Source organism: Watersipora subatra, chromosome 10 (genome assembly GCF_963576615.1).
Source record: "Watersipora subatra chromosome 10, tzWatSuba1.1, whole genome shotgun sequence".
Lineage (NCBI taxonomy): Eukaryota > Metazoa > Bryozoa > Gymnolaemata > Cheilostomatida > Watersiporidae > Watersipora > Watersipora subatra.
Genome location: NC_088717.1, coordinates 25,198,702 through 25,215,181, shown reverse-complemented (window position 1 = coordinate 25,215,181; position 16,480 = coordinate 25,198,702). Strand labels below are relative to the sequence as shown.

General features: G+C 34.7%; 1 protein-coding gene across 1 annotated transcript in view; it reads left to right on the top strand.

Annotated features, from left to right (window-relative positions):
• The window catches only part of LOC137406912 (uncharacterized), a 28,592-nt gene extending 23,053 nt beyond the window's left edge, over window positions 1-5,539 (top strand). Inside the window, exons 8-10 of the mRNA XM_068093515.1 lie at window positions 1,074-1,169; window positions 2,255-3,119; window positions 4,459-5,539. Of these exons, the coding sequence (XP_067949616.1) occupies window positions 1,074-1,169; window positions 2,255-3,119; window positions 4,459-5,403 (1,906 nt within the window). The 3' untranslated portion in view covers window positions 5,404-5,539. The remainder of the gene's footprint in view (window positions 1-1,073; window positions 1,170-2,254; window positions 3,120-4,458) is intronic.
• The last annotated feature ends 10,941 nt before the right edge of the window (window positions 5,540-16,480 follow it).

Here is a 16,480-nt window from a genome sequence, read left to right as displayed (position 1 = left end):
TTAAAAGAAGGGAAAGGTTACTCAGCGCTTTGCAAATAGCAGGAAGAAAAACTGAAAACAACAGTCAGTAGTGTCATATATTACTATTACAACATGACTGGGGAGTAGAAACAAGATAAGAAAGATTAAGAAAAGTATACAAAAGCACCAAAACAGTGTATTATGTTCATGCAAATCAGTAAGCATAGTGTCACATCATGCTGTGCTGCCAAGTTCATTAGTGCCTTATGACTATCATGTTGTATTTTTGTCACATGCATTTGCATCCCGATGAGACGTCATAAAATTGTGAATATTTTATGGACCAATAGCCGGATCTAAAAACTTTTTTATAATTTTTGATAATAGCTAGGATGTTATATTGACACACTATAATTTGAGAAAGTTGGAAAGACTTGACAAACTATCCAAATTTTAGGCAAGATTTTCGAAATAAAAAATTTTATCCAGCTATAAAGCTATTAGTAAAATTAATCGTTACTCTCGTTATAGCTCGGTTTGCAGATTGAGTAAAATTTTTACTAGTTTAGAATGGAAAGGATAGATTTGCGTAAAATACAAAAAAACATATAGTTATTAGGTATATCTCAGCCAAGTTCAATCTATAAACTGTAATAATTTACATATATAACTGTGCAAACTGTGGAAGATAATTTGAATAAATCACAACTGGAAGCTGTCAGATGGTGGAGTAAAATTCAAACTTTCTGTTCTTCAGTTGAATTTTAAATGATAACTGGTGAAACATTCTTTTAATGCACAGCAGTATCACAAAAGCTGGCAGTGTAACAACTGCAGGTACAAACATGTTCAGTGTCAGCAATGGTGGTGTTATACCTGCTGTTACATGTACATAATTTTTGCTGTCAATAACAGAGGTGTAACACCTGCAGGTACAAGAATGTGTAAAGTCAATAATAACGGTATAATACCTGCAGGTACAAGAATGTTCAATGTCAATAATACCGGTATAATACCTGTGGGTATAAGAATGTTTGCTGTCAATAAAAGAAGTGCAACACCTGCAAGTACAGGAATGTATACTGTCAATAATAGTGATGTAATACCTGTAGGTACAAGAATGTTTACTGTGCTCAATGCAACAATGCATCAGATGTTGTGTTTTGGGATGCTTTGATGAACTGCCCTGAAGAATCAGGAGAGATTAGGTAAGTATAAACCACTTTAAACTGATTATTTTAATACTGAAATTAGTTCAACTATTTGAAAAAAGCTTAAACTGTCAAATAAGGTAAATATAGTTATAACGAGCATTCTTTTTGAAAGTTCGGTGTTTAACTTAGCTGTCTGTGTTACTTAAAAATGAGTAAATAGCAAAGATACATAAGCAAAACATTTCTTTTTGGCATTAGTTAGCCAATGATAGTGCTTCAGTTTTCATGAAAATGAAAAAGTTCAGTTGTAATGAAATGACAGAAAATAAATGACAAATCATTAAGAATTGATTTTCCTAATTGAAATCAATTTTGATGTGCTCTAATGAACACATCCAATAACAGTTAATTAAGAGATCCTTCACAAATGCTGTACATAGTTGTGGATTGCTTTGCGTAAAATTAGATTACCTCTGTTTCCAAATTATGTTTTAAGAAAGATTTCTGATTTTTTTTGGTGTTATTAATATATTATCGTATTATGTTAGCGTTTACGTTTGAAAATTTTCTTTTTGATTTTTTGCTCAAAGAAAATTTCTATTTACTACATTCCAATTTGGAGATTTTCACAACAGAATAAAAATTACAGCAAGAATGTAACATAAAATTGTGTTATTACATTTTAGCTCATCATTTACTGTAATGTCTACCAGCTGAAAATATTGTTTATCATTGTTGAAATGAAAAAGTTAAGAAGATACTACAACTGACCTATTTTTATCTAAAAATAAATTCCTTTTAATAAATAGGTATAGTTTCATAAAAAGAGCATCCTTTTTCTCAATAGACTATATTTTTGCTCCAAGTGATCTACAAATTTTGGTTTTGTCAATAAGTTTTGATTGCTCTTGATCTATATATATATATACATGTATATATATATATATATATATAAATATATATATATATAAATATGTGTATATATATATAAATATATATATACACATGTATATATATATATATATATATATATATATATATATATATATATATATATATATATATATATATATATATATATATATATATATACACATGTATATATATATATATATAAAAAATTGCTATTCTCATTTCAGAGGCCTCTGCGAGTTCCAGAAGTATATTCCACCACCTCAGTATAACATCTTTTACTATCCATGTATTCTCAATGTGGAATTTGTCTCCTCCTGTCCCAAAATATTCGAAGGTTGGAAGATAAATCAAGACTGCAAAACTAAACCAGCCTCATTTGTATATTCAGACTCGACTACCTACAGAAACTTCTACTGCTATATCTGCCATCTTGGAACCTATGATGACTCAGCGATAATCTTGCCAAATGCCACATTGCCATCTCGTGCGTCTCTATCAATTACTAAATTACAAGAGGCTGGACAAGAGTGGGCTTCAAAAACTTCTGTGCGATTCTCATTTGACTCTGGAATCTGTTGTGGAAAGTGCAAAACTGATGATAATGAGCAGTGCCAGAATTTTGATAGCGAAATAAGCGCAGATTGGGGGAGTCTGTCCCTGTCACTTAATGATACGTGCATTTCAGTGCCATTTGATAGCGAGTGTAGTCATGAAAAAGAACTTTCAACTTCAGCAATAAATCCTAGTTTTGAGTTTTTATGCCCAGGAGTAACTATTGCGTGCTTTTTAACAACTACAACATTCGGGTCCTTTGGAATTGCTGGAATTAATCCTACCCCGGCTCCACGAATTCATTATACCTCATTTAGCTTTCAGACAATCTCTACTTCAATCGCACCTCCTCAGGTTGTCCGAGGATTTCTCGCTGATGATAACGCTCGTAAGAACCCTGCTGGTGTGGTGAAGACTGCAGAAACATGGGTTAGAGCAACCAATGAAACGTATTTATTTTGTCCTGATAAAACCGTTATTGGGAACAACAGTGGCAGCCGATATAATGATATCATACTAGCCCCTGGCAAAATCTTTGTAAGTTCTGGCAAACCTATTACTATAAAATAGCTGTATTCCACCTATTTGATGCCTAGCAACTCTATCTACTTTAACAAGTAGGGCTACAGTGCACCATCAGGATACATTTACACTGTTATACGAGTTTTTAACCTTACAAAGTGTACCATGATGATTTTTTCTTCTCACCATGCAAATCTTATTTTACTATACTACATGTAATTCAACAAATTTTTTGCCAGAGTTGAAATTTGGCAGTAGGTGTGCTTATTGTGTACGTCAAAATAACAAGGACACTGAAACGCTGTTTGTTGAAAACATTTTTACAATGCCTGAAAGAGACACGATGAACAATTTCTCTTACTTCAGAAGTTCTCATGCGTAAAATGGAAATATTTCCCTTTTAAAACCAATATCAAAGTTGGAATCGCCATCCCTTCAAACCAAAGGTCAGCGATCAGACAACTTCTCTTAACCTGCTACCAAAATTCACTTCGTTACGAAAGCAGCATCTTTCGGGTTTTTTGCCGGATTAGTTTGAAAAAAGTTTTAATGAAACCGGCTAAAGTTCTATTGAAAACCAAGTTGAAAACTGATATGCATTTAAATTTTAGTAATAAAATATTGAAATTAAGTAGAATAGTTAAAAATATATAGTAAGACTTAGCTTTAAGAGTGTGTGTAGTAAGCTAAACTCACTTAAAGTGAATTCAAAGTTTATATTAAATGCATGCCTGTCTTGAAGGTAAGAACTCTTTATGGTACTCACTGCACACAGCACAATGCAACTTTATATTTTAATGCAGATGATAACCAATAACTGCACTAAATATACTAAAGTTACTGCAAGCAACGGTATAGCTACTAAAGTTAAAATATTATTTTGTTACTAATTTTTAATATGTACAGTAATTGTATGAAAGTGTTGAAGATTTTTACCAATGTATGCTTGCATTATATAATTGTTATGGTTTTTATACCCCTTCGTACAAGTTTTGCACCAAACGATGCCAACCGTGGGATAGATTAAAATTGTATCCTGAGGGTGCACTGTATTTGCAACTCTTAAATATCGTTTTATGTCTTGTATAATTGCATTTCAACAATGTGATTTACCAAAACAATTTAACAAAACTTTAAAGTTTTATGAAAAACTTTGAAGCAATGTTAAGAAAAGCTTAAAATGTTGTATGTCTCAGTAATGCACAATAGATTGCGGATAAATGTGTAATATATTTACATATGCCACATGTAAATTTCTAATATGAATATAAAGGTGAATTGCAAAGCATTGGTAAACCTATGCTTCTGCACGTATGTTGCAGGTAGACTCTAAACATACATTTGTATGTTGCAGGTAAAGGACATTGTTAATGTTACGAGGACTAGAAAATCACAAAGAGGCGAGTTTGCTGATTATGAGTACGCTTTCATAGGCCTATCCCTGACATCTATCATACTCTACCTCATCTTCTTAGCAGTAACTAAAAGGAATAGATTTACCATCGCTGATAAAATGATGGTTGGCCTTCTCGTCTCAATCTTTGGAGCTTCGATTTCTTTCGCTTTTATAGTCACTCCTTCTCCTGATGACGTGATTGGCTGCAGCCTCGTAGGATATCTTACGCAGTTCTTTTTCTTGGCTTCCCTTACTTGGAGTAACTCTTTGACCATAAGTATTCTCAAAACGCTACATACACTCTCAGTGCACCGCGAATCAAAATGGCAAATGTTGTTCTACACTCTTTATTCTTTCGGCTTCCCGCTCCTTTGCGTGATTATAACCTACATTCTCTCTAGAACAGATATTGAGGCTTTTGAAGATGGAGTGTTGGACTCCGAATTTTTATGTTTCATAGGAGAAATTATTGTTCTTTATGCGTTATTCTTAGGTCCAGCATATGCATTAATGTTATTTAATATTATAGCTGGAATTATCATTATGGCCAAAGTCACAAAAAGTGGAAATATTGGATCTAGTAAGGATAAAAATCGTTTTATTAGAAAAGCAGTTTCATGCTTGAAAATATCTTTGCTATTAGGGTTGGGCTGGATTTTATTACCTTTGGCAATTGCATTTGACCCTGTGTGGTCAGCAGTGCAAGTATATGTTGAACTTCAGGGAGTATTTATTGTTATTGGCAATCTGATTGGATGGAGCTGCTTAAGGAAATTGAAGGAGCGAATTACACCGAGTATGAAAGTTAGCAGCAATCAGACAGAAGCAACACAAGTAACTTTGACACACTTACACCAAAAGGACAGTCAAGTGGCTATGCCGCTGACCAATGTCTATTCGTGAATTGTCACAATTTATTCCAATAATTAGTATCCATTTTATACAAATATTTTAATAGCTATAATGATTAAGCTGTTCCTTATTGTTTCTTAAGACAAGCATTTTGAGAATTTACAATAAAAATAGTTTTTTTATTTCATATTCAAGAGTTATTGATTCAGAAAAACAGCACTAATGACAGATGAAAATGTTCGCTCTGATTTAAAACAGTAACTTGAAATCACGCGGCTGTCTGAATACACTGGAACCTGTACTTCCAAAAGACTCTCCATACAACATTCTCAAGTTATGAAATGTATTTTGATATAAATTTTCCTTCAACTTACGAAAGATTAATATGAAAGATCTTTCAGCCTTGCATAGCTTTGCGTAATTTGACCAGTCTGTTACTTTTCTCTTTAGACCCATTTGCTTTTGTTGGGTACATTTCAGAATATGTCTCAACCCGTTTCTTTAGCCAGCAAGTCAGTAAACAACAAGTGGTTCGTTTTTGTTGGTTGTTCAATTTGGAGTTATCATATATCACACACAGATATATATATATATATATAATATATATTTATATATATTTTTTATTGACAACTAGCTAATGAATTGCTTCACCAAGTCTACTCTGTACAAGTCTTTAAAACTAGTGCCAAAAATGAATATAGAAACAAATGTTCTTACAGTGCAGACAACTCTGATTTAAATATCATGTAGATAAAGCATTTTCATAGGAACACTAGTTATTTTCAAAAGAATACACATTAATTGATTTGGTTGGCTGATTCAGCTCACAAATAACATATGAGGTTTGGCTTTTGAGGTGAATGAGAAAAAACGTGCATTGTATTTATGGGCTTTGAGATGTTATCAATAACAAGTTCAAAATCCACACAATGGGATTTTTTTTACTAATCTCTACTTGTTCCTTCAAACAGAGGGATGCAGTTTTATTATAGTAAAGAGTTCCAACTTTAGCTGGTTCATCTGATTGTATAAAGTGATTGATGAGTGGTATGCTCGGTGTAATGGATTTAGGCACAGATCAGCATGTAATAATCAAAGAATGTTAGAGAACCACTTGCAGATGAAGTTTAGACAAAACAACACACTGTATCTCTAAATGTATTAAGCATTTTCACAAGTGTCATGTGTGTAGGTATGATATAATGTCGGGAAGCTGACTTCTTTATTAAGGCAGAGACAATGAAGTAATTTTGAACTCAAAACAGCTGGCCACATTTTCATAGCAGAAAGAATAGTGTGCTTAGAACTTGTAAGTAATAAAATAATTGCTTTTATTTTAGAACAAACTACTTCAAACACTTATCTATGTAAGTTTTGTGGAATTTCATCCATATGAAAGTTATGGCGTCACTAAAACTTTGTCGTCATATGTTTTGCCTTTATTCCTTTGCCTTTTTTCTGTTTCTATTTAACAATTCTTACTGACTATGTTCCAATCCAAGCCTAACATCCCGGAGGGCTGCAGCAAGTGTATTTATCACTTTGACCTGTGCTGTAATTTTAGTTCTTCGTTTGGCTGGGCTCTGATAAATACGTGTCACGACTGTCTTCTATGACCTAAATTTTTATGAATGTTACCTAAATTTGTATGAATGTTGCCGTTTCAGCTCTCACTCATTATTATGCTCAGAAATAAAAAGCCCCGTTAAGGTGGCCCATCAGATATCCAGGCACGAATTGTTCTTTACAGAAGAATGGGTTTTTGAAAGTTTTCTTTTCTAAAACGGCAAACAATAAAAGTTTGCTGTATCATATACATACATGTACATACTTCTATATCATATTTAGAAGCATCAGCTATACAAATTTCAAAAGAACACGGATGTGAAGTTTTAGCTGTATATAAGAGCTATTGTAAAGGAAACTGCCGGTTCTCCCTACTCTCCACACAACAGCCGAGCAATAAACACAGAGAGTGTTAGCCACCAACATATGTAAAAGTATAATATATATAAATATACATAGATGTCAAGCCATAAGCATATACGCCAAGAGCATGTGCTCGATATGACTGCTCAAACGAAAGCATCTTCTTTTATATGATTCTTCTTTTATTAGGCTCCACCCACTTTTCTAATTCTTTACGCTCGGGCCTCTTACACTTTTGAACTTTTTAAGGCCTTTTCTAGGATATAAATACATCTGCATGTATAGTTATGTTCTTTCTTGTGTACAATACAAGACATACTACAACCTTCACTGGATCTCTCTATCGGCATAAACTAGGTATAAATTGTTTTCATTGCATCAGTATTCACAGGGCACCAGCAAGCACCATCTTCAATAATAAGTGACTAGGTTAACAATCTCTTAAATTGCACCAGCAACACAGTGTATCAACAAACATCATCACCAATAAGCAACTAGGCTGGCAACTTCCTAAATTGCACCAGGGTAACAGTGCACCAGCGGACAGTTGTATCTTTTTGGCCATTTCCACATGTCAGGACCCAGAGGAATTGAAAAGCAGTAGCAAGTTTAGAGTTTCAATCCCTGCTAACAGAGGGTCAGTACATCAGACAACCTTTTTTTAACCTGCTAACCAAAATTCCCTTCAGCTTCATTACTAGTTTTGCTTGCCGCTTTTTTAGTGCAGGATGTACCGAATGTGTAATTCAAACCAAAAAGACAACTATTAATTATGCTAACTGTAACAACTTCATTCAGCTAGAAAAGCTGCACTGCTGCTTTTATTTTTCAAAGGTTGTCCTGACGAACCACAGTTTGAGCGCTTAAGTATTCATTGGGGTCTATCAATGAACCATTCAAGCCGTTATGCATTATACATCCAAATTATGTTTCAGAGAGTTAAAAACCGAGTAGTTTTATGGCAAAATGAGTTATCGGGCTAGAAAACTCCAGGCTATATTACAACTGCTAATGCCTTTGCTGCACTATTTTTGCAATAATTATTCTTTTCAAGGGATTTACTATCGTTGCGTGATACGAAAATTGGTTGAGACTTGTTAATTTACTGTTGAGTACATTCATGAGGTTAGAAAGCTAAAGGTAGTACAATAATTTGTAATAATTTGTAATAATCAATAGTAAAAATAATGTAGGTATAATTCTTTTCAGGCTATCCCTGTCTTGTTTGGCCTACCCAACCCCTTAAGCTGTACTCAACGGGAGCTTAGAAATCAAATTTTATAAAACTGTTTGGTTAATGACAAAGTTTCGGAAACTCGACCGCTAACATAGAGATAAAATCTTTTAATCTGTCATACAAAAAAGTGTGCATAGCTAAAAATGCAGCTACTTCTTGTCGACATACGCATGAATATCCATCAGTACGCAAAAAAGGTGACTGTTGAGCTGTCAGCTCCACATGATCAGCGATATTGCTCAACTTTGGGCTGTATATTGAAATGGAATTCGCCCTGGTTAGGGGCAGACGATTCACACAGTGATCATTTAATCTTATTTTCTTACAAGCCTGCATTAAAGATTCAGTAGCAATAACCAAATAATAACACAACAATTAGGATCAACACAAATTTAATTATTATTAAACACCATATGGGTATAAAGGTCAGCTTACCATGGTTATCGTTATTCCCAAACAATTTAAGAAAAGTTGTTAATACAAATAAGTTACCGAGTCACAGTATACAGTAAAAGAGTACATAAATGCACATCCTGTCCACAAGAAAAGCTTTCTCTAGACTCTCAGTTTATCAAAGATATCCCTCAATCCTAATCACAACAAATCAGTCCTAGCTTTTGCGAGACTTTCTCAAAAAAGCTAACCTTAGTGCAAAAGCAGACTACAGCAGAGACGGGGCAACTAACCAGTAATTGTGGGTTTATGGCCAGCAAGCCACAAAATCAAATCTCACTGACTCGCTAAATCCAGAAATGCATAACATTCTCCGTTCTTAGTTGTTGCATAGCAGGACAAGATGAAGCATCGAAAGACAAAGGATCCCGGATGCTAGTCTAAATGAGACTCGATTACGGCTTTAGCCGTAGAAACACTACCCTCAAACCGCTCCAGGTCAGACAGATGTTGATGAAATTTGAGCAATGTCTCTTAAAGCTGTGCATTCTCAACTTCCAGACAAGCACACTTCAAATGAAAATCAATGTCCCTGTCACTGGAGGTAGTAAGCGTCAAAAGACTGTCCGTAGCCATAGGGCCTTTACGTTTCTTTAGTTCCCTAACATCTTTTGGCTTAGCCGAAAGCAGCTGGTCTTCCTCGAATGTTACACTGGGCGGGTTCAATTCAAACTTGAATTTTGAAAATGACATGATGTCTACAGCATAACAAGGCTGGCAGCCCATATGCAGATCATCTTCCTTAGTCACCTCCTTCCGAATATGCTGCTTTATAGTAACCTTCCAACGGTCAGAATATCCGCATAGGCAGAAATGCCGTATGAAGTGGGCACTGACGTGGCCCTGCAGATCTTCTGGCTTGTCATCATATTGGCACAGAAGACAAGTATTGTTCCCTTTAGCAGCATGAATCTTGAAGTGTGTAGATTTTATGATGTATTGTTTAATTGTCAGTCTCTCCTCTTTTTGAGGTTCACGTGGCACTGTAGTTGCTACATCGTGTGCTGATATACTGAGATTAGCCATGCTGGAGGAAGAGTTACTACCGGTTGCCATGCTTGTGTCAGCAACAGCTTGATTGTCTGATTTTTTCAGCAGACACTCGATCTTTTTAGCTACATCCATGCTCAATTTATAAACTGACATAACTAAATTTATCAAGCATAAAAAACATGCAACATGCAATACACAAACAAAATAAACTTTACTCACACCCTAAGCTATATTGTGATGCATATCATAGTGATAGTTTGCGAGACAATCTACAATGTATGATAGCCATTGGGGTACAAGAGTAAGTCTTAAACTGACGATGTTTCTCAAACCCCTTTACATTGAATAGTGTTAAGGATAAGGTAAATATTCATCTTATAGTTGAAAATAAGACATAGGTAGTCATGAAGCTTTGCAGGCCTTTTGCAAAACCGCCCCATTGTACCACTGGGTACTGGAGAAGTGCTTGGTGCTTGACTTCAGTCTGACGAGTGGCCAGTAGACGAACTACCATCATCAGACCAAGCACCCGTACCAGAACAGACAGGAACACTTAGATCTTGTGGACTCGTTCTATCTACTGCAGCTTCTTGTGAAGGTAGGGTAGGCCGACCTGCTAAAGCAGAACACGGACTAAACAGTTTGAAGCGAGAGGCATAAACTGTTCCACGTCGATTCACACTGCATGACTAATTCCAAAATACTTCCTGGACTGAGGAGGGCGCTTCAAATTTTGATTGGAGTTTAGGATTCAACCCCATTTTCCTACATTTACTTTGTATCAAAATAAGTTCACCAGGCTTGAAACTACACTTTTCCTGACAATCCGCAGATTTCATGGGCAGCTGCTGGTGCAGCCATAAAAGACTGTGAAGCGACTCAAGGCAAGTTTTTAGTTTTAAACCATATTCAGTCCTTGTTGATAGCTGTTGAGAATGGGTACCATAAAGCAGTTGGTCTGGTAATCTGCATTCTTGGCCGAGCATCATAAGATTTGCAGTCTTTTCCGCGCTTGTCGGATGAGTTGCACGGAATGCTCTCATGACCTGAGGGAGCAGAATATCCCAACTACTTAGATCATACACATGGCTCAATGCAATTCAATGGTGTGATTTATCCGAGAGTTTGCATCATCCGCATGATGGATCTTGCAAAAGCCGCAAGTTGAGACACTTTTTTTCGCAAAGTTTGCTGAATGTTTTGTGCTTGAGGAAGATGCATGCAGCGCTAGCAAATGATGCGCAAGAAAATTCCATGCAAGCTACTCCGTTTTAAACATTTTCCACATAACAGTCGATGCGATATTGAAAGCATGCTGCTAAGCGAGACAAGAATGCACAGCTGTGACTTTTGACCTGTGACCTTTGACGTAGAATTCTTTATCTTTTTTGATGAACCATTTGTGTTTATTTAAAACATGTAGAGAGTCTATTGAAGCGCATTTCACACGGTAGATCAAAGTGCAAATAATTCCAAATCTACATCCTCCGGACCATATAAACATGGCGAATCTCTACTGCTGATTTAGTTTGAGCTGTTTTGTACTTTGTAGGTAGTGGCAAGCGCTTGTCCAATGGTGAAAGTACTGTGAGCTTGACTCTTAATAATGTAGGCTGGTTCCACGGCAATATATCGAGTGAGACTACGGAGAAGCTTATTCAGCAATCTGGTGACTTTTTAGTGAGGGCGTCTATCTCTCAGTCTGTTCATTACTTACCAAGTTAACTGATAACATGCTTCACAAGGGGAGACTCGCTTCTGCTTGATCTATCCATTTGTTAAGTCATGGCTGCTGCTATTAGCAGTGGACTTGCTATTAGTAGTGGACCTGCTATAAGTCGTTGACCTACTATTAGTAATGAACGTGCTATTAGTAGTGGATCTGCATGATTCTGACTATTAGTTCAGGACTTGACATTAATTTTTTTAGGCTGGAGGGTGGTACCTGTGTATCATAGCCAAAAGTATACAGCAACCAGCTTTTTCTGTTTAATGTGACACATAAAGAAAATTCACACTCACAAAAATTAATGACTTTATTATAGTTCTTTGATTAGTTGTTTCAATGATTTATGCTGACAGACAACAACTTTCTCTCTTTAAAACTTTGGAGTTGTACCAATTTGGTAAGATCATATTTTTGCAGAAAGCTTTATTGATGGATTTCACCTCTCAAAGCTATCATACAGCCTTGTTTTTGACAGAACTGTCAGAGTATAGGCTGATATTTTTAAGCAAAGTGGCGAAATGCTCATGACCTTTGTTCATCTTGGATATCTAAAATACTAAATTTGAATGAGTAAAACTAGTAACTAAATAATGTAAAATATATGTTATACTTTAGGGCTCTATCAAAGCAGCAGTTATCTTATCATGAAACTTATGCTCAAGTACTGTCAACAAAGTGGGCATGACAATAGTCTTTGTTCGTGTGAAAGTGACCCAGCATGCTACCCGCAAATCACCCAATCATGAAGTAGCATGGTGTGACATTAAACTTTTAACTTTATGCCCACCAAGTATGCATTTCATTACTATTGCTTCCATTTTTTTTAACTTTGCAGCTTTGGGTTCGGTTCTCAATAAAAACACAAAACAGTTTTTCTGACAAATGTCTACTGCGTTGTACATAAATTGTTCACACTCCTTAGTACTTTCATTAGTATTCAGGTTCACTATTGTTTAGCTGTTTGGCTAATTTACTCTTGTCTTTGGTCTGTCCTTAAGATTAGGAGTCATGAAAAAGATTTGAAAACATCTGCTTAAATAGTAATTGAATAAAAAAAAGCATCAATGAAACAAAAATATTTTTTGAAGACACTGCAGGATTTTAAGTAAAGTCACAACTCATCCAATAGAATTGAGATCGAGGTGAATAATATTAGATACAGTGTAAGGGCTACAATCTGCAATCTACTCTATATATGATTGGTCATTTTTATACTATAATAGCCTATACTGTATTTAACCTGCATGCGTTACCTTTCCGCTTAATCCACCACCTGTAACCTTTGTTCACTAATCTCTGGTTTATATTTTAAACAAATGTGCTTGGTTATTAGTAGTTTTTGACTGATCATAATAGTACTTGAAACTATGGTTAGTTTTCCCTTCATTTATTTTAATAGTGAAACGAGTAGTCATTATTAAATACACCTACATAATATACATACCTTTATAATTATTTTATTTGACATGTTAATTGGCTATTCAATTAATTTATGAGAGGAAAAGGTGAGGCAACATACTTTTAATATATAAGTTGATTAATGGTCTAATACGCATCCATCAAGCCTTCAACTGCCATCAGTCATACTTGAATGGTTTTCTGGCTGGCGGATTCAGACTAAAAGCATTCACTATCTAATCTAGCACTTAAACTGATTTATGGAATCAGGTTAGACAGAGTATCAACCTCTGACTACCTAAAATTCCAATATAACTATTTTATCTTTGCTTATATCTGGTTGTCTTTTAGTAGTTTTCAGTTGTGAGGACAAGATCTTACTGATACCTATACGGCATCTAAAAATCTAAAAATCTGATTATATTAAGCACAGCGATATTTCAAGAGAATATACAGGTAGTATTCAGTTTACATATCTACTTAATACCCGTTACGACTGAAAAATCAATTGTGGAGTTACGTTCTCCAGCTGTAAATATTTTAGGTTAATTCGATGAAGGTAATACTGTTTAAGATTTGTTGTTCAAATTATAGTACTAGAAACTGTGTTGAATGTACTTTGGTTGCATATTCAATATACAAGTTTGGTTTAGACTTGTACTTGGTAGTGTTTTAATGAGCTAAGATTGGCAAGTGAGGCTAGTAGCTCGTGATTGAGTAGGAGTCTGTGATCTAATGGATTGTCTGCTCTAATATGCCAGCTTAAATTACCTGCTAACATTTGATGCTTCAACTGAAAATCTCTCATGTTTTGGGTCACACTGGTCTTTAGCAGGAAACTGTGAAAAAAATTAGTGCATTAATGTATTTCAAGTGAGGCTAGTTGAGAGCAATAATTTTATTTCTAGCTTTTAGCATAAAGTCTGCATTAGGTAACAAAGGTTGAAAATAAAATGTGTTACAGACCAAAAATTGGAACTATATGAAAGTACTTTGAAAGGTATAAAATGGTAGATGCAGCTGATCAGAATGTAATTAGCTTTGAAATACATCATACCAATTTACACAGACCCTAAAATGGTGTATTTGCATATCATGTTGATCAACAAGGTAGCAAAAAGTATACTATAGTAAATATAGCAATACCCAATAAATACAACACAAACAGAAATGAAAAGAAGAAAGCGGAACAATATCTCGCAATCAGAGAGGAAACTGAAAAGTCCTTGCATATAAAACCAATTATATTTCCGGTTGCCATTAAACCATAGAGAGCAATAACACCTAAACATCAAATATGGTTTGTTCAAACACTGTCACCAATCAACTTGAGTCAGTAGAAAAAAATGATCTTAAGGAAATTGCTAGTCTTGAGAGGAGTGTACAAATTTCTAATTCTCTGGTAGAAAGCCCAAAATTGAGTAAACATTGCGGCGCATATGGATTGACAGGTGTAAAAAATGATTATACAGCGTGTATACACCCATTAGTTTTAATTATATGTTAATTCATTTGCAGAATTGACGATCATTTAGCTCTCTACAAAACATGGGTGAGCTACTTCTGTTACAAATATCTTTGCTACTCCGTACGGTTCAAGTGAGCTGTACAGAAGAGATATTTCAGCTAACAGTTCAGACTATTCATGGCTCTGAAACCATAACATATGACCGTAATCCTCTCTATTTGAACTGCCATTCAAACTACTGGGAGCATGAGTGCAGGTTCTATGGAGAGTGTTGTAGCGACAGTGTGAGGGTGCGAGAAGTGCTTGAACCAAAAACTTACGAATGCCAGAATATTGGGAATACTCAAGGTAATGTTCAATTTCATTATAATACCAGAAAAAACAACTTCCATTTAGCAGTAGGATAAATTCAACATATTTTGTGATTTGCTGCACAAGGTGTATACCGTTAGGCCATTTAAAGTTTTTAAAATAGTTGTTAAGGATAGTTGAAGGACAGCTTTAGTTTTTCTGTGATGAATTCCATTGTTATTGATGACCCGCAAAAACAGATTTATTCAAATAAAAACAACTATTTCTAATAGCAGAGTTGATTGCATAAATTTTGAAATTTAGTTTACCAAAAGTATTTAGTAATATTATTCAGCATTGAATTCTGGTTAATCATTGACACTTTATCCGTTATACCAAATTAGAACATGATAAATTATTCTAAAATCCAGATTTCATAAACTTACTTTTTAAAAATTTATGAGCAGCATCAAACAGATGTTTATTGAGAATTCTCTATAGTGAGGTTTCATTATTATAGACTATACTTTTTTATTTTTAACCTTTTAGTTTTTGCCAAACTTTCAAACTTTTTGTTTAGTCTATCTAGACAGTGCGGGGATATAAAAATATGAAAATATATTAGCTCATAACATGTGGTGTGTGACACGCATGTTTTTGTACTTTTATGAACGGCATGTTTTTATTTAATAATATACCAATTAAAGTTTTAGGCTTTTAAAAGACTAGATTTAGATAAACAAAAACTCTGTAATAAATACATTGTTAAAAGATCAACCCAAGCTTGCCGAACTTTAGCCAAAGCTTTCTTAAAAAACTGCAATGAAGTATATATGAATGGCACTATAAAGATACCATAGGTTTCAGGCTAACTAGAAAAACACCACACAGTTATCTATTGAAAATGGCTGGTGACAAAAAGGTTTATAAACCGGCATGAGCTAAGTACAGTTGCATTGCTTATTTATATGTCAACAGAAGAGGAAGTGCTAAAAAACTTGCATACTCATTAGTTGCCCAGTCACAGAAAATGTCTGCAAAAAATTGATTTATTAAGAATATTTTAGACTTTATCACTTTAAATGGTGTAAAATACTTCTAGATGCTTCAATGATGTCCAATTCAAAGATGACATATGAAACAAGTTTGAAATCAAAATTAAACATGTCTTTTTTTATATTGGCAATCTCTGAAAGATTGTCTGCTTTATTCATTGTAATCAGAGGCTGAGCTTGTTTCAAGAGCGTTGTTGTACAAGCAATAGTTTCATGATCTTGACTAGACATGCTTGAGTCCAGTGGCAAAGAAGCTTTGACAACTGAAAAAAATTCCCATTTGAGGGAAGCAATTTTAGGCTGGATGTTTTTCCTCTGTCACTGATTGTTTTTCTGACAATTGAAGCTCAATCTCGTACTAAATAGTCCACTATAACACAGTTACTCCTACATTTCACTCTAAATTTCAATGTGTTCAGATTCTCAGTATATGTTAAGAATCTACATTATCAACATCCCTTACTAACTACTAGCATTCCTGTTGAGGTTGATGAATGTTTTTAATATCCTTTATCTGTCACTAATCAGCAGGATTTGTATAAGCTCCATCATCATAATGAATCATTCGGAGTCAC